Source organism: Canis lupus, chromosome 11 (genome assembly GCF_003254725.2).
Source record: "Canis lupus dingo isolate Sandy chromosome 11, ASM325472v2, whole genome shotgun sequence".
Lineage (NCBI taxonomy): Eukaryota > Metazoa > Chordata > Mammalia > Carnivora > Canidae > Canis > Canis lupus.
Genome location: NC_064253.1, coordinates 54852491 through 54871246, shown reverse-complemented (window position 1 = coordinate 54871246; position 18756 = coordinate 54852491). Strand labels below are relative to the sequence as shown.

Here is an 18756-nt window from a genome sequence, read left to right as displayed (position 1 = left end):
CAAGGCAGGGGGTCAAGGCCACATCAGTGATTTTGGCCGCTAGTGTCTAAGCAAACCCTTGACTGTGCTGGTACAGGCTCGCACTGGGTAGACTTTAGGCAGGAAGGACCGGGGGGGGGGGGGGGGGGGGGGGGGGGGCGGAGGGTGGGAAGGAGGCACACCTGTCCCTGGGGACCAGGGACCCGCATGCTCGCCCCCAAGTGTGACCCTTGAGGAGTTGGCACTCCAGGCACCCAGTTCCCCGACACCGTGCCCCCTACACAGCTCTGGGGAATTGCTGTTCAGAGTATTTTCCTCCTACATAATGGGCTATGGGCCAGCCCCAGGGCTTTCTCCCACCAGCACCCCATGTAGGGTCTTGACAACCTTCCTCATTTTTGCTAAACTTTTACATCTGCTGAGATCTGAGAGGCGTGGTGGTGGCCTATAGGGTCCTAGCTGCACCCCCAGCGGGCTGGGTGCTATACCTCTAAGGGCATCATTGACAAGCAAGGGGTCCAGCCTCCTAGTGCTCCCAGGAGGGCTAGAGGAGAGGACGCTGGTGGCTGGCACAGAGTAAAGTGCCACCTCCAGCAGGGAGTGGCCTCTTTACGGAGAAATGTCACCCAGAGGGCTCTGAAGAGGCCCGAGGCTCCAGGAAGGCCAGGCCCAGCTGGTCCTTCAGCTCCAGCCTTGAAATTCAGAGTCCCTCCTCAGCAAAAAATAAACAATCCCAGATCCGACTGGGGCTGTCAGATAAGCGGCACTCCCCTCTCCCTTCTTCCCTTCCTATCTGCCCTGCTTCCTCTCCCCCTCAGGCCTCCTTCCTCCCCTCCCCCTTCTCCTTAGGCCCACTCTCCTCACCCTCTCTCTCTCCCTCTTCTCCCTTCCTCATCTCCCCTCCCCAACCCCCCCCAGCTGGGTGCCTACACTTTGCCCCTCTTGGACCAGGGGAGGGGGTGGTGCTTGGTCATGGACCGGGCAGGGTAACCCCTGGCTTCCACCTGGCTGCACCATAGAATCATCTAAGCAGCTTTTTTTTTTTTTTTAAGATCTTATTTATTTATTTATTCATGAGAGACACAGAGAGAGGCAGAGACATAGGCCGAGGGAGAAGCAGGCTCCCTGCGGGGATCCCAAGAGCCTGAGCCAAAGGCAGAGGCTCAGCCACTGAGCCACCCAGGTGCCCCAACCTAAGCAGCTTTTAAGGAATATTGGTGCTGTGTGCCCCGCACAGCCTGTTGTGGGGCCTGGGCATGCTGATACAGCAGGAGGGGTGGAGACCCCAGGACTGACTCTGATCCAGCTTCCTCCAGTCCTGAAATGAGATGCTGGAGCTGGAGCTGGAGCTGGAGCCAGGAATGAGAGCTGACTGTCCAGAGCACTGCTCACTCCAGGCCACGCTCAGTTTGGAAACAAGAAGGTGAAGCCTTGGAGAGGTTAAGGAACTGGCCCAAAGTCCCACAGCTGCTAAGTGGCTAAGCCATGCTCAAGCTTTGAGGTGCTAACTGTAAGACCAGGGAGGCGTCTTTCCAGCTCACCTCCACTTCTCTGGGGCCTAAAACACCAAAGGATCCAGGGGAAAGAGAGGCCCAGCCTATAGCTCTCCAAGTGGTATAGGGCCCCTGGGATAGTTCCAGGCAAAGGAAAATGGAAGATGCATCCACCTGACAGGCTGTACCAGGGACTGGCGCGGGGAGGGGGGGGGGGAGGCGGGTGTCATACCTCAGGAAAGGTCTGTGGCTGTTGCTGCCTGCCCTCCCTCCCCCTTCTTCCAGAATGGCAGAAAGGCATTTGTTTGGGGCCCACCCCTGGTGTCGTATTCCTGGCTCTGCAGTACAGCTGTTGCCCCCTTCCCCAGGGGATGCTGTCTTCTAGGGCCAGAGGATCCAATCCCTCACAGGCCCCCCTTCCTACCCCAGGGGATGGGATCTCTCAGAGCATCTCGGTCCCACTCAGCCCCCACAAGCTGCCATCCATGCTGCACTGGATAGGGGAGGGGGCTCCCTGGGGCAACTTCCTCAAGAATAAAGAGACTACTACTACTGCTACTTTGGAGACCCCCACTCCCGCTCCCCCCACACTCAGGACCTCACCTCTCAGGCACTGCCGTTCCTCGCTCTTGAGTTCAGTGTCCCAGGGCACAGGCCATATTGCCCAGACAGCTCCATTCTGGGCAGCTAGATGAAGAATTTGCCACCCTTCCTCACCTTCCTCACATGCTCTGGTCCTGCAAAGGCATATTTGCCCACACGTAGCCCATTAAACGAGGCTGGCTGTGTTGACACGTAGGAAGGGAAGGGGGCGGTGGTTTCCTGGCCTGTCCCAATCAACCATAAGACCCGATAGAAGATGCTGGCAGGTGGGCCCAACTCAGGCCAAACCTACTATATGGTTTTCTAACTAGGGGCCCCTGGGGCAGGTCATCCCTGCTCCGGCCTCAGTTTCCCATGTGTGCAATTCATAACATGTTTGGGGGAGGGTAGCCTTCCTCGAAAGGCCCAGGGTTAGGGAGAAAGGAGCAGAACAGGGTCCCCCACCCCCACCCTGTCCCCGCACACAGGTGTACATACATGCACACAGGCAGCAGCCCCAGAAAGGGTCCTGGGTTGCGCGTACTGCAGAGCCCCCCAGGGACCTCCCAGCAGAGCCCCCCAGGGACCTCCCAGCGGTCCATAAGCCCATGGCCCCCGGAGGTCCCAGTGCCTGGGGCGGGGCCTCCGCGGGGAGGGGCTGGGGGGCGGGGACCAGCGAAGGAGTCGCAGGCTGCGGCGGGCTCCTCTTTCCCAGGAGATAGTCCGCTCTAAGCCTCGACATTCTTAGCTGTAAAGGGGGGTAATAGTAGCGGCTGAACGAAAGGGTCACGAGGATTACGTGAAGTACTACATGTAAATACGTAGTACGCTGTTGTTCACCGCACCGGACTGGCACCGGCCCCGGGGGCTCCAGGGACCCCACCGGACGAGACAAAAGCCCTGCTCCTGACGGGCGGGGGCGGGGGGTGGCGCACGGCTCTCGGCTTGGGCCTGGGAGCCCAGCTGTGTGGTCTTAAACGCCGCTTAGCCCGTCGGCGCCTCGGCTACTTTATTCGTAAAATAGCAATAGTGTAACCTCGTGGGCTCGTGCAAAGGGAGGTGATGCACTGAAGCGTGCGGCGGCAGGAGCTGTGCGAAAAGGAGCAGCCTCCCACCCCCTCCGTCCGCGCCGCGCGCTCGGGCCCCGGAGCAGGCGAGGCCGGCGGCAGCGCCCCCTGCCGGCCGCCGAGAGAACGGGGCGCTCCCGCCGCCGACGGGGGAGCCGCAAGGAGTCCTCCAGCAGCCGCGGGTCACCAGGCGCCGCCCCCGTGGCGGGCTCTGCGCGCGCACTTGGCCGGGCCGGGCACCCAGCGTCTCGTGCAGGTCCCAGGCCGGTCTCGCACGCACGCACGGCTACGGTTCCGGTTCCACCCCACCCAGGGGGCAGCGGAGCTCGGGAGGTCAAGACCCCCGCCCCGCGGCGCGCAGCGAGGGGACGCCCCCACCCCCAGCCTCCGCGCGGCCGCCGGGCAGCCCGCCCCATCACTGCGGCGAGTGCGCGTGCGCGCGCCCCGAGGCCGGTCCCGGGGGCCAGGAGCGCGGGCCGAGAGGGGGAAGGAGGGGGCCCGGGGCGCGCGGCGGGGCTCGTGCCCGGCCCCGCCCATCGGCCCCGCCCTCCCGGCTGCGGGGGCAGGAGGCGGCGGCGCCGCGCGCGGGCACTCGGCGGGCGGCGAGGAGCGCGGAGCCGGAGCCGGAGCCGGAGCCGGAGCGGCCGCCACCACCGCCACCTGCGCGGCCGTCACCAAGGTAGGGCGGCCCCGCGCCGCCAGCCGTGCCCTCCCGGTGCGCACGGTGCGGGCGCGCTGCGCCTCGGGCTGCAGCGCCCAGGGAGGGATGCTGGGCTCGGCGGGGCGCGGGGGGCCCGGCGGGGCGCGGGGGACAGGCTTCCAGCACCTCGGCGTGACCCGACAAGGCGCCGCTCCTCTCCAGGCCTCAGTTTCCCCATTGGCATAGCGGGCGCAGTGGTGGCCCCTTCCGCCCCGCGCTGTTGGGAGAGGCCGCGCCGAGGAGGCTCCCGACGGCTCCGGGCTGGACCGGCACGGTCGGCACCGCCCGCCGCTCCTGCCCGCAGGGAGGGCCGCTCGCGCTGGGTGTGGCAAGCCGGTCCCGACAGCCCCCCCCCACGGCGGCCCGACTCCCCCCCCCTCGGTGACCTGCGGGGCCGCAGCTTCCAGGTACAGGAAACAGGAGGGGGCGACAGCCCGAGGTCCCCACCGAGCCGCCGGGCACGCAGGGTGCGGCCGTCAGAGCCCGCCACCAAGCCGGCCTTGCTGGGAGAGCCCTGAGTTGGGAGTGAGGGGACCATCGGCTGCAGGCCTGTCTCGACCAGACCCGTGAACCCTCCAGGATTTAGAGAATGGTTTGCAACCTCCTCTTCCCCTTCCCTGCTCCCCCAGCTATGATGGGGCTGGATCAGGTTTTGGTGCGTGGACCTCAGAGGGGCAACAGTGCCAAGAGAGCTGTGTCTGAGTGGGATTGGATCTGGGACAGAGCAAGTGTCTGAGGGACTGTGGCTCTAGGCTTTCAGTATTTAAAAAAAAAAAAAAAAAAAAAAGACCTCTGGCATCTGGCCCGGTCGCTCACTGGAAGGTTTTGCTGCCCCCATCACACACCCCTTAGGATGGGGATGGCACTAACTGTAAACAGCTGGAAGCTGCTGGTCCTGCCCTGGGCACGCAGACAACATCTTACTCCTCTTCCTCCACCCTGGAGCACTCATCTGGTCCCTTAAATCTGCTCACTTCCAAGCTGAACTGCCCCAAGCCTGGCACTCTGTCTCCTGCCAGGGCCCAAGGGAGCAAAGGGAAGGGGCAGGAGCTGAGGTATCTGCCCCAGAGCAAGTAGTGGTGAGCCTGGGGTTTGTTCCGAACCGCCTGCATCAGGACTGGAATGTGTCCCCTGCCCTTCCTGCACTTCCGGAGCACCTGTGGGTTAGCAGCTGCCTTAGAGGTCTGGAGTGAAAGGAGGAACCCGTTCCAGGTCCTTCCCCATCCTCTCCTGTTGCCTACCCTGATTGAGGGAGTAGTTTCTGAGAATCAAGTCTGAGCCTTTGGGTCCCTCTTGTCCGCTTTATGACCTGCTCCCACCCAAGAGCGTTCTTACTGCCAAAAGTAGAGAGGGACTGCCGGGGCAGGTGGTGAGCTCTCAGTGTCATCGGAGGTATGTGAGCAGAGGCTGGATGAGCACTTGCTAGGGGTGAACTGCCTTTGACTGCAAGTCTGGGATTCTTGTTCTGATTGAGAGTAGCCATGACCGTGCCCTCTGGCTATGGTGGAACCTCACCCAGCCTGCAGCTAGACCGCAAATGAGTATTATTACCCCATCGTAAAAGCAGACTAAGTATATGTGCTGTCACTTGAACGTAACCCCAACACACAAGCTTAAGTGTTACCTAAGTCTCTTGTCATCTCTACATCTGTATAATCTGGGTTCTGTTTTCCTGCTCACCTAGTGCAAGGAGGCACCCATTTTGGCCTGATTTAGGGGCATGACAGATTCTGGCTATTACAAAGTCATCTTATGCTAATAATTTGAAAATGTACTATGGAATTAGGGAATGCCCAAGCTGAAGGGGATCTGAAGGAGTCATCTCTCCAACCCCATCATTGTCTAGATAGGCATCCCCCAGCCCCAGAGGGAACATGATTTGTCAAAGCTGAGACAGCAAACCAGCCACCAAACCCAGGATCCTGATTCCAAGACCAGAGTATGGATTTGTTTGTTGGAAAATATATACCATATAGTTGGTGAAAGCAGTCTGTATGTATTCCTATAAAATGAGGGAAAATAAATACAAAAGGATAAACCTTTCTGCTGGCAAGGCTGTGGGCAATTCTCCAGCAGCATTTAATTCTGCAGGGCAATCTGGCAGCCTGTTACAAAAGTTCATGAAAATGATTTAAACTGCCCTTTGCTGCTAGACTTCTACTTTGACGACCTTACCCTAAGGAAGTAATTGTAGAGAGAGATTAATGTAATGCTGTTAATTATAATAAGCTTCCTTTTTTAAGATTTTATTTATTTATTCATGAGAGACACAGGGAGAGAGAGGCAGAGACACAGGCAGAGGGAGAAGCAGGCTCCCTGTGGGGAGCCTGATGTGCGGGAATCGATCCCAGGACCCTGGGATCATGCTCTGAGCCGAAGGCAGATGCTCAACCGCTGAGCCACCCAGGTGCCCTTCTAACAAGTGTCACAGTGAAGCTTTTGGAGCTTTATCTGAGGTTTCATAAACATCATTTGAAAAGTACAGCTTAAAAAATAGTAGCATTAAGGCTTACATTGCTGGAATCTGGCCAACATAAAAGCAGTGTGGTCCAGAGGAAAGCCCACTAGACTAGCGTCAGCAGGCCCAGATTCCAGGATGAGCTCTTCACGTTCTCCTCTGTGTGACCTCGGGTCAGTCCCTTCCCCTTTCTGGTCTCACTTTTCCCATCTGTGAATCAGGGTAGATTCAGTGCTTGCTGAATTTCTTTCAGCTCCAACAACCCACCTTGGGGGCCTAACAGATCTCTGTAACCAAAGCCTGCATTGGAACAGTGACCACGGTGACAACCAAAGAATGTTCTAGCCTTCCTCCCCCATCACTAAATGAATCTTCTTAGAGGCAGGCAGCTAGCCTTTTTCCCCTGGGAAGGGACTTCATTCAGCCTTAGACTTTTGTTAGTTCCAAATGGCCAGAACCTGGATTGTTTTAGAGTGTAGTGTGGCTTTGTTTTTATTTTTCTTTGCCAGATAATCAAGGGACAGAGATGCTTCAGGAAGACCAGAAAATAGTGCAGCAGGATCTTCTGTTTGTTATTTTGAGTCTAAAGGCTGTGCCTTGCCTCTTTCAGACCAGATTAGAGGTGTTTTGTAAGCACATCTCATACGAAGGGCCAGGAATTGGTGACTTCACTTCCGTGAGCAAACATTTATTGGGCACCTAGGCCTGGAGGTACCTCCTAGGACCCTGCATGTTGCCATGAGAGATATATTAAACCCTTTGAAATGGCCAATATCTGACTGTTTTGACTTACAAGAAATGGTAATTTCATTCAGTTCAGTGTAAATGGAAAAAGATATAATTAAAGAGCCCTGTGCTCCCTACCATAATTGAGAGATGGGCAGGGTGCAGTGGAGACTAGGGAAGTGTGATTATAAGCTTGGAAAAGTCAGAGAGAAAGGGCATGGGAGCCTCACTTTGTATAAATAATAATAATAATAATAATAATAATAATAATAATAATATTATTGAGTACATCCCGCCTGCCTGACACTATCCTAAGTGCTTTACATTCATTCATTTAGTCATTCAGCTATTCTTTTATTAAGCACCTACGTAGTGCTAGGTATTTTCTGGTGTAGAGGCAGGAGTCTTGACAGTAAATAAAATAGATCAAAAAAATCTGTCCTAAAGAACTTACAGTCTAATAGGGGAAAAAAGACGATAATAAGTAAAGCCATTGGTGGTAAATGCAGAGGAAACAAATAAAACACAGCAGTAGGCTTCAGGTGTGTGGAGAGGAATGGAAGGACGGGGTTATAATTTTAAATTGGGTGATTGGGGGGACCATTGAGAAGCACCTTTTGGCTAAAGTCTTAAAGGAGGTGAGGAAGTGAGCTGGGCTGGTTTCTGGGGAAGAGCCATCCAGGTAGAGGGAACAGCGGGTGCAAAAGCCCTGAGGTAGGCCCTTGCCTGGCAGGTTCAGGGAAGAATGACCGAAAAGGCAGGTGGACTGGTAAGAGGCACCACCCGTGGTCAGATTGTGCACCTGCCCTGTACATCATGGAACCCTCCAAGTTTGGTGTGAGGGGGTACTGTTTTTTTTCTTTCTTTTTTAAAGTAAACTCTATGCCGCACACGTGAAACTCAAACTCATAATCTGAGATCAAAGTTGCATGCTCTACTCCCTGAGCCAGGCAGGCGCTCCACAGCGGGGGTAACTCTTTTTACTCCTCTTTTTCAGTTAAGAAAACAAAGATACAGAGACATTAGGTAGCTTGCTAAGACCATGTCTCTCAGAGGAGCTGGGGCTCTTAGTAGAGAGAGGGTGGTGAGGAGCCATGGGACAGGGCTAGGGCATGGGCAGATTTGAGTGTTACTGTGTTTCCTCTGGGGTGCAGAGAGAAGGCTGTGGAAAAAATCCAGGCTGGGGTGATGAATTGGACCCAGGAAGCGAACTTCAGCGAACCTGAAGTGAATGTGGGGGCAGAGGATCTGCCGAGCTCGAGCTCGGTGCTGGGAGTGAGGAGGGGGTCCAGGCCAGGTGAGCAGGAGGAGGAGGAGGAGGAAGCCAAGCTGGTCTTGGCCTATTTATTTAACAAACACTTATTTGCACTTCTGCTCCCAGGACCGTCTAAGATTCTATGTACATTAACCCCTTCAATCCTCAAGGCATTGTGGAGGATCGATTCTCTCCTTATTACTACTACTTTTTAAAATGGGTGTGTTATATTGTATGTAAGTTATATCTCAATAAAGTTAATTTACAAAGAAAGTATATTTGTTTTTTTGTTATAAATACTTGACGGTAATGGGGAATTTAGAAAAAAAGGAAAACAGAAAATAAGTTATTCATGTCTTCTCTTTTCATCTCAGATAATCAATATAAAAATTTTGGTGTATTTACTTCATCTTTTTTCTACTCTTTCTCCCCATTTTACAGATTAGGACCCTGGGGCCCAGAGGGGTTGGGCAGTTGGAACAGGGTCATCCACTTGAACCATGTCATCTGGCTCCAGTGTAGAGGGTCTTAATCATTGTGCTGTGCTACCTGGAATGCCAGTGGGTGGGTTCCACTGGGACCTACCCTACCCACTCGGCCCACCCCAGCATCAGTTCACAGATAGGGAGAGTGAGGCTCAGTGAAAGGCAGGGCCTTGTTCAGCATCTCTCACCCTGTTGGGAGCAGATATGTGAAGTCTCATTCTACTAAGAAGAAACAGGATGCTGGGAACTTGTGCAGGGTTGACGTGACAGCTGCTTTCAGCCTGGCCCCGAGCCCAGAGCTTGCAGGGGACTGGCAAGTGGCGTGACCCTGCCCACAGGGAGTGCCGAGGACTGCCGGGGCAGGCCTGCAGTTCCCTGAGCTTGAGTCTCATCCCTCCTGCTTGCCCTGGGTGGGAGGTGGCCAGAAGACAGGGAGGGAGAGTGTGGGGCTTTGCCAGGCCTGCAGGCCCCCTGGGAGTTGTCTCTTACTCTCTGACTGTGCATTTATTTCTGGCTCTGATGCCAGCAAACTCCTGGGGCTGCCTGCTGCTAAGGATGCAGTCCTGGCATCCAGTCCCAGCACAGCTACCAGGTGAGCCTGGGGCCAGGTCTTCCCCACTGCCCCCCCAACCCCCCCAGCCTGCAAAATGGCATCATAATGGTGCCAGCTGCAGGATGAAGTGAGATGTAGGTGGAAAGTGCTGGCACTCGGAGGTGCTCAATAGGTGACCTGCGCTACTGTTGCTATTCCGATGGCTACCTAAAGGGTGTTGGCTCAGGCTGGAGGATGGAGCCTTCCCCAGCCAGAGCACCTCCACAACAGTCCCCTTCACACCTGGCTGAACCAGGTAGCCCCCCCCCCCCCCCCCCCCCCCCCCCCCCCCCCCCGCCCCAGGCCTGCGCAGGAGGAGACGGAAGTGAACTTTGGGCAGTGGCTTGTAGTCCAAGATTGCAGATAACAAAAGACGCAGTAGAAGGAAAGAAGCCACGCCCCTGAGGAGGGAGACCTGACCTGGCCAATATCGTGCTCTGTAGGCAAGTCACATCCCTTCTTTATGCCCCTTGTCCTCACTCACAAAGTGGGGAGAATATTTCCTGCCCTGATGATTGTAATGATCTTCATCCCAGCAGCCGTCTACTGAGGCTTCTCTGTGCCTGGAGAGTATGGATGGAGATGACCCAGACCCATCACTGCCTTCAAGGGCACGCAGCCTGGGGGTGGGGGTGGGGGATTCCAGCCATGATAGGGAAACCCAGGGACTGGGCCCTCAAAGGGGGGCATCTAACCTTAGGATGGAACTGGGGGTGGGAAGGCTCCCGGAGGAAGTGATGACCGAGCTGGTTTGTGAGTGAGATTGGAGTCAGCCAGATATTGGAGGCGAGGAAAGCGAGGAAGGTCATTGGGTAAATGGCCCACCTCTCTGAGCCTCAGCCTCTTTATCTGTAAAATGGCTCAAATGTAAATACTTGCTTTCCTAATTTATAGGGTGGTTGTGAGGCTTGAAATTGGATAAAGAGCATGGACGTGCTTTTGAACAATGAAATGGCAGGCACCTGTTCATTGTTGTTTATTGTGATGTCTGGAGCCCCTGGGGGTTAGGGAAATACAGGGCCAGCATCCTTCTGGGTCTCAGAGAACATCCTGTCTGTTTTAAAAGGCCTCCAGTCAAATCCAACAGGAACCGAGAGGCTCAATTCACCTCATACCCCTTTGTTTTAAGAGCTCAAGAGTATTTCTGTACGAGGGTGTGGCTTTGCTTAGAGGGGGCCCTGAGGACAGCCGTGACCCAGTCACAGCCCTGTCCCACTGAAGAGGCACACGTGCCTGTAGAAAGCCATCAAGCCGTAAGCACAGGCCAGGCCTTAGGACCCAGGGTAGGGGAGTGTGGGCTAAGGGACGTTCCAAGGGAGGGAGTGGAAGACAGGGGAGTGCCATGAGGAGAAACCTTTCTGTGTAGAGGAAGTCCACAAGGTCACATGAAATGGAAAGACAAGACAGAGAACAGTAAGTGGAGACTGAGCCTCTGGATTTGAATGTGGGAGAAGAATGTATTTACACGCTTGTGCATATGGAAAAAATAGATGCGTATCAAGCTGGTTGATCATCACGATCACTTTCGTCTTTTCTATAGTTTGAAATTTGTACATGCTATTTGACTTTTATTTCTTAACAAGTTGTCTGTATGTAACATATGTGACAATATAATGCAGGTGGTCTAACAGTCTGACATCACCAGGCTGGAGGGCTTAAGGAGGCACCCATGGCACAAGGACTTGGTGAGACCTGGATGATACTCCCCTGCTGGCCTTCCAGGACAGTTGAGAGCAGAGTCCAGGGATGGCTGGATGAAGGAGTCGCTGAAGGAGCGGTCTCTGGGATAGGTTCTAGGACTCTTCTTGGGACAAAGACTGGGGTTGTAGGTGTCTGCAAGAACAGTCAGCGCTGTGACCAGACTGTCCAAGCCAGGGACTGCAGGCTACATCAGCAGGAGCATAGGCTCAAATCCAGAAAGGTAAGGTTCTACTGGAGTGTGGGCCACCCCCTGAGTGGGTCTGAGGCAGCAGGAACAGGTCCAGAGGCCCAGCTGGCTATGGAAGGGCCTGTGCCTTCAGATTCTGTGATGCTTTAGGGTTCTACCTCAGTATGCCAGACCTCAGCAGACCCTTTTCCCTCAAAGATGCACTTTCTTGGTCTTTGGTCTGTGGGGCCCTCCACACCTTCCCACCTCTTTACAAAGGTATTAAAGAAACTAAGCTACTGTCATATTTTATTGAATGCAGGGTGCCATCTTTTGTGAGATACACCATTATTTTATAATCCATTAAGAAAGAAAAACATCAAACTATAAGTTGTATCCCAGTTTCAAAGATACTAAATGTTGAAAGACTATGTCTTAGAATCAATTAGATATGACATGCAGTAGGCCTCACACTAGACTCTTCATGTATGTATATTCATTTAATCCTGTATCGACCCCCTGGCTAGATATTCTTGTCCTCTTTTTACAGATAACGGACCCAGAAAGGTTAAGTGATTTTTTTTGCAAGGTCACACAGTGAGCAAAAGATAAAGCTGGATTTGAACCCATCCATCACTTTTTCCTCATCCAACCCCACAAAGAAAAGGTTCCTGAGTCCTGGCCCTTGGGAAGAAGAAAGTGTTCATGCTGCAGAGTAAACATATGCCAGTTCAGAGTTCAGAAATGCCCCAATGGACTGGTCATTAAACACCCAGGGCTATGAGTAATGGGGGGAGGCCTCGAGGGGAGCTGGGGAAATAATGGACAGGAAAGAGCTCTGAGAGCTTGTTGGCTGGTTCATTAGCCTCGTCCTTGTTAGGATCAGTACCAGGAGCAGATTGGCCACCCTGCAGAGAGACCACAGAGACCTGCTCCGCACAGGTTATCCTAGAGCCTTACCCAGAAAGGCCCATTCGTTCATTTCCTACAAAATTATTTTTCAATTTACTTTTGTGAACGAGATCTTTATTCATGTATTGGTCACTGTGTGCCTGTGAAACATGGCCGCGTGCTAAGGATACAGAGAAGAACAGACATGGGTGCTGCCCTGGAGGGCTCACAGGCCAGAGGAGATGGCCAGTGACCCCTAAAGTCCCACAAAACCTGGAATGGGTGCCTGACAGAGAAGGGAGGGCGTCAAAACTTGCAGAGCGGAGAAGGTGCCTAGTTCAGGGTCACTGCAGAAGGCTGTCGTAGGGGAAGGACTTTGGAGCCGAGACCTGGAAGATGAGGAGGGGTAATTGGGTAAAAGTGGGAAGGGGAGCCTGCTGGACAAAAGAAACAGCCTGGAGGCTGAATGAAATGGACCTTTGAGGAATCAAAAAAAAAAAAAAAAATCAAAAAGCACTGAGTGTCTCCAACTCTGATTCCTGGGCAGATGAGGCCAGAGAGGTGGAGTGGGCCAGACCCTTTGGGTCCTGGAGCAGTGGCCGTGGGGTGACATGCTCAGACTGGCATCTTTTGAAAAGATTGGGGGCAAGATGGTTGGTTGGTGAGACTGAGTGTGCAGGTGACCCCAGCTGGTACCAGTGGGAGCAGAGCTAAGTGGAAGGTTTAGGAGGTGTCTGGGGGTGGGGGGGTGGCATTAGCTGTGAGTACAAGGAGGAGGCGGCCACACAGGCGAGCCCTGGGATGTGGCTTTTCTGGCTGTGCCCTCACAAGACCTGACTTACAGAGGGAAGGGTCTTGTGGGGAGAAGAGCTGTAGTGGGAAAGCTGTCACCCCCATTGGTACCTCTTGTCCAGGTTTGGATTTTGTCTGTTTTTTCTCGTGGAGACCTCCTTAGGTATCCTGGCTCATCCAGCACCAGAGTTTTGCTGGATGATGAGAAGTAAGTCAGTGGGTGAAGGCTTCAGGGTGACGATGAGATGACAGGCCTCATGGGAGGAGGTGGAGGAGGGGCAGACAGGCTGCGAGGAGGGAGAGGAGGCCCCTGATGGGCGGTCTCGGGGGTGTGGAGCTGTGGGAGGGTGTCCCAGGCGCCACAGTGTGTGGACATTGCGTGGCCCAGACGCCATCCCCGGAGCTGGCCTTTCAGAAAGGCTGGATCCAAGCCCGTGGCAGAGTGGAGGCAGCGCCAAATGGGTTATGTGGTCTGTGGCACCGGGCTCCTTCCTCGGGCTTGAACCTGTTTTATCCAGCAGGGGTGCCAACAAAGGCCTGGTCACATCTGACAGGTGACAGGAAGCTGAAGGAGGGAGGGTGCAGTCAACTAGGGGCGCGTGAATTAGTGACTTTGAAAGAAAGTGGATCATTTTCACACGGTGACAGAGTGCAAGGTGTGGCCAAGAGGTGACTGAGGACACGGAAAGGAGGTCATTTGGAGATGATATGGTCCTTGTATGGGGGGAGGCTGGAGAGGATCTGAGACTTGTCCAAGGTCACACAGCAAGGAAGTAGCTCTGCTCGTGTGGTTTGCTGTGCCGTGGGTTCCAGATGCCAGAGAGTGGTTCCTTTCCACAGTCTTCCCTGGGACACGAGAACCCGATGCTGCTGGGTCTGCATATGGCCAGGGCTAGGCGTCAGGAGGCCTGGTGCGGGGCTGTGGCCAGCCAAGGGGTGGGTGGGAATGCATTCAGGGCGACTCTGAAAGAGGGAGCAGCTAAGCTGAACTTTACAGCAGCTGAATGTGCAGTGGTGAGCAGGACCTATTGGCAAGTGCAAGCCTCGGGCTGGCGATGGGAAGCATCCTGAGCCTATTTGGGATGCGGCAAAAAGTCCAGTTGGCTCCGTCTAGGGAATAGTATCGGGTACTGGCCAGTTGCCAATGGTGGGGAGGTGGGAGTAGCCTGCCCTGGCAGGGGGGAGTATTTTTTCATTGACACTGTTTAGACTTGCAGGCATATCATAATAAAAAGTCACTTTTAGCCAGTCTTATTTTTTTTTAAGATTTTATTTATTTATTCATGAGAGACACACAGAGAGAGAGGCAGAGACACAGGCAGAGGGAGAAGCAGGCCCCATGCAGGGAGCCCGATGTAGGACTCGATTCCAGGACCCCAGGATCATGCCCTGAGCCAAAGGCAGACACTTAACCTCTGAGCCACCCAGGTGTCCCATAGCCAGTCTTATTATTGTCTTTAAGTCCTCTACAGAAAATGCACCCCCTTATTGTCTGCACCCAGGCCTCCTGCCTTTGCCCCTCCCACTCACTCTCCCCCACCTTGCTCCACCTCTCTTCTTGCTTTACTCCTGGGCCACATCTTGGCTTTGAATCCTCAACTCAGAAGCCATGGAAGGTTTTAGAATAGGGGTTGCTTCTGTCTCGTGGCCCAAGTGGGACTCAGTTTAGAAGTCAGTTGCAGAGATTAGAAGGACAGCCTGGAGGAGGCAAGTAGGATGTGGGAGATGAGGAGGATTAGCGCAGGGGGGAGTAGAGCTGTGCGGATGGGAGCAGAACTTCAGGCATGCCTCAGAAGTCCCAGGACGCATGTCCACAGCTGTTCACCACCACACCAGGCCTGGGCCAGCACAGTGGGGGAGACCACTGGGCTGCAGGGGTTCTAAGGCCTGCAGTATCCAGGGCTATGGTTGGCAGTCACAGAATCCCCAGGCTTTAGGAGCACCTCAGATCTCACCTGCCCTAATCAGAACCTTCCAGAGCGTGAGGACAGCAGTAATGCCCCTCGGGGGTTACTTCCCAGCCCGCAGATACCGGCAAGACCTCAGGGGTACCCAAACAACAGCCCTCGGGCTGGGATTGATTAGTCCTCATGTTACAGATGAGGAGCCAAGGCTTCAGAGTGAAGCAGAGAGACTCCTGGAACCATGGCCTAGTGACGGCTCCATGTCCTGATAGCACTTGTAACTTTACTGGGATGCACACATGCATGCTACCCACAGCCACCCTCAGAGCTAGCCTGTGAACTTATGGCACAGGGGATATGGCTGCAGAGGGCTGAGACATGCAGGGACCTGGGAACAGCCCAGTGAGGGGCTGGACAGTGGTGGGGACACAGAAGCAGCTGGTTTTGAGCATCAAGAACTAGAGATTTGTGTTCTCTCTGGGATCTGCCACTGACCCGCCAAGTGCCCTTGGACAAGTTACATCCCTTCCCGAGTCCTTGTTTCCTCACCTGAAAAGTGAGAGTGTTAGATTAAATGATCTGTACCAGCCTGTGCACCCTGAAAATCCCGACAGTCTCCCCAGCTTCTGTTCTGGTGGCCTCCAAAGTGAGGTGTGCAAGACACTTGTTGGGGTGCAGGAAAAAATACTAAGAGAAAATCATGCAGCTTTGCTCACGTTTGGCAGGTGCAGACCCAATGTCACCACTCAGGCTGTCAGATGGCCTCATGCCTCACGTCTCCAGAAGTCTCTGGGGAGAAGGGGAAAGCACTCTGAGAAAGGATGACAAAGGACATCCCCTACTCTTTGTTTTCGGGAGTTTAGTACAATTAATTCAACCCGGTTAATCAGGTTAATCCAGACTAATTAATCCAGATTGGCTTTATGGATTATATTAACCAGTTTGAGCTAATCCTCACAAAATGGGCAAGTGGTTTTAGAAGATTCCTATCTGAACAGTGGGTCGTTAGGGGTTCTAATAATACCAGTACGAGGGGACAAGGAACGAACACTTGGATTTCCAGCATGATCACATCAGCAGCCACAAGACAAGGGGGGAAAAAAAACAATGGCAAGCTAATCAAGTCTGATAAGAAGTCAGCCCAAGATGTTTTTAAATTGCGGAGGGGGTCACGCTATTTGAAATACAGATTTAAAGTCACTCTGGTTAATGATGAATCTCACCTCGTGGAGATGTATGTTATGCCTCGCAGCCCCTGATGATAGTTACTTGTATAAAACATAAAATATTGACAGGGTGGGACTCATTTTCTTTTTTTCTCTTTGGAAGGAGTAAATGATTTAAAAAAAAAAAAAAAAAGTCCCCCTGCTTTAACCTCCTGATCCTTTTCTATGCAGCTGCCCCTTCTGACAAATCACTGCGTTTGTAATCAAACTTTGCTCAAGTGGGGTGTGATTTCTCCATTTCTCTACCTGTTCCCGGGGCAGTGATGTCTGGGCCCACAGAGCCCAGCACGGGTGTCGGTCTCCAGCTGGAGACGTGGAAAAATGAAGGGTGAGTCGATGTGCCCCGATTCACCTTTCCCATCGTGGGGCTGAGGCCGTGCTGACCTTTCTAGCATCAAAGGCTTGGGGTCTGCTCCCGACCCTAAGGAGCCCCATCTTTCCCAGCCTAAACCACAGTCTGGAGAAATGCAGCGCACCTTTCAAAGGTCTCAGACTCAGGGGGGTCCAGCTAGGGTGAATGACCCTCCCCACCCCCAGCCTCACAATTAGAAGACTTCTTCCCCAGCCATGCTTGGAATTTGTCCCTCTGAGGGCAGCAGCACAGATAAGGAGAAAATGTTTGGTACTGTATCCAGGCACAGGATCAAAGGAAACTTTGTTCCATGTCTTAGAGGACTCTCCCCGGCTGGGATGCCAGAAATCCAGATCCCGTTCCTGGTTCTGCCCTTTATGGATGTCCCCGGACAAGCCGACTCAGTTTCATTTCTGCACCCTCTGAGAGATCTTGGGGTCTGGCCAGTGCTACTACTATTCTAAGAAGTGAGTCTGGGAGCTTTTGGGGGACATGCTCTACTGAGTGGTTCTCAGCCCCCATCTGGAGGGTTTGTGTATGACCTGGGCTCCAACGTGGGTGAGAGATGGGGACAGCTTGGAACATTCTGGGGAGGCAACCAAAATGAGAAGAAGGAGACTTAGTCACACAAGAAAGTCCCCCACCTGAGTGGATCGATGGCAGGGGCATGGGGTCAGGGACCTCAGATCTCTGAAGGTTTGTGGGGTGGCAGGGGCAGTGGATGCGGTGGTGAGGCTCTAGGGACGAGGGGTGGAGGCAGGGCAGGAGGGGAAGTGTGGATTTCTGCTCAGTAGAAGGAGGAAGTCTGACAGCTGAGCTGCTCTGTCCCCCAGAAGGAGTGAGCTTCCCACCACTAGACTGATATAAGCCAAGACCCTCAGACTTTTCAGAGTGGCGTGGAAAGGAGGACAGGAAGCTGGGCTGGATGCCCACCTGGGGCCCTGACCCTGGGCAGTCTTGAAGCATTTGTTCTGTTTTTTTGTTGTTTTTTCTTTTTCTTTCTTTCTTTCTTTCTTTCTTTCTTTCTTTCTTTCTTTCTTTCTTTCTTTCTTTCTTTCTTTTTTTTTTTTTTTTTGCCCCAGATGTAATAAGATCATTTGGGAGAGGGAGTTAGTGTGTCTGGCTGAGAATTAGATTAGATAAGAATTAGAGCTTTAGACTCTAAATCAGCATGAAGGGGGGGAGGAGCGCAAGGCTTTCTCTGTTGCCTACCCGTTAAGGGAGTTTGGGTGCCTCCCAGCACAGACGATCCACTCCACCCGTAAATCTTTAGATCTTTAAGTATTGCCGCTTGGAAGAGAAAGAAAGGACATGGACACTTTGTGCTTGTGGTTTGATCTCCAAGCCCCGTTCACCTTATGCATTTTTGCTAAATGTTCATTTCAATCCATTAATATAGTTACATACCGTAGAGCAGTGCCTAGTTCACAGTGAGTACTCAGTAGAAGTTACTATTATTATTTATTTTGAATTTGCCTTGGATTTGCCATGTACCAGGCAGTGTTCTAAGTGCTTGTCATATATGAACTCGTTTACTATTTTAGGATGACAAGACCCGAAGCCCGGAGAGGTTGGCTAGCCAGCCCAAGGTGATAAGCCAGAGGGTGTGGTGAAACTGGTGTCTGAGGCCTGCAGGTGGGCCCTGGTTGTGTCTGTAACCTTCTCTGCTGTGTCTCCATGTGGTCACAGAATAAAGAAACAAAGCACATCTGCCTCCGTTCTCCCTTCAGAGCCTCCCTAAAGCCTCAGGAGGCTGGCGCACAGAGGTGCACATTCCCATTGTACAGATGGGGCCTGGGGCCCAGAGATGGACAATGACTTGAGCAGGGTCACACAGCAAATGGGGGCCAAGCAGAGTGGAGCCGGGCCCCTGGTCTCAGAACATCGATGTACCTTCCCTGCATAGAGCAGGGCTCCCAGCTGAGCCCAGTGGGAGTCCATGTGAGCAGACACTGCTCCCAAAGGGGCTGTTCCTTCGCCAGAAGCAGCCAGAGCCTGCTCCACAGAGGGGCAGCAAGCCAGAGGGAGATGGATGGGAGGAGTCATCCCTCTGTCCAGGGAAGGGCCCTCCCGGCCCTCCCAACAGTGCCCGGAAAAGTCGTGAGGGTGCTCACCCCAGGCGCCCCTTCTGTCTGAGGGAGGCATAGGCAGGGGAGCCCCTGACTAGCCAGGAGTAAAGGGGGATTGGAAGGGGGAGCAGAAGCAGAGGTGGAGCCTGCCTAAGGGGGCCGTGATGCCTAGGTGCTGCTAGCTCCTTTCTTCCGTTTTTACTGTGACAAAATGTGCATAACATAAAATTTACCATTGTCACCACTTTTAGTTCTGTGCCATGGGGTCCATTCGCACGACTGTACAACCAGCAGCACCATGATTTTGAAATTTTGATC

The 18756-nt window shown here is 53.6% G+C and overlaps 1 protein-coding gene across 7 annotated transcripts in view; it reads left to right on the top strand.

Annotated features, from left to right (window-relative positions):
- Positions 1 to 3686: 3686 nt before the first annotated feature.
- Positions 3687 to 18756, top strand: part of CORO2A (coronin 2A) — a 54952-nt gene continuing 39882 nt past the window's right edge. The window contains exons 1-2 of one of the 7 annotated variants that reach the window (XM_025432490.3): positions 9437 to 9593; positions 10957 to 11258. In XM_025432490.3, coding sequence (XP_025288275.1) covers positions 11007 to 11258 — 252 coding nt within the window. In that variant the 5' untranslated portion in view covers positions 9437 to 9593; positions 10957 to 11006. Of the gene's footprint in view, positions 3801 to 9436; positions 9594 to 9622; positions 9781 to 10416; positions 10751 to 10956; positions 11259 to 16688; positions 16837 to 18756 lie in introns of those variants that run through there. The other 6 variants (XM_025432489.2, XM_049116300.1, XM_025432492.3 and 3 more) reach the window with 6 other exon arrangements.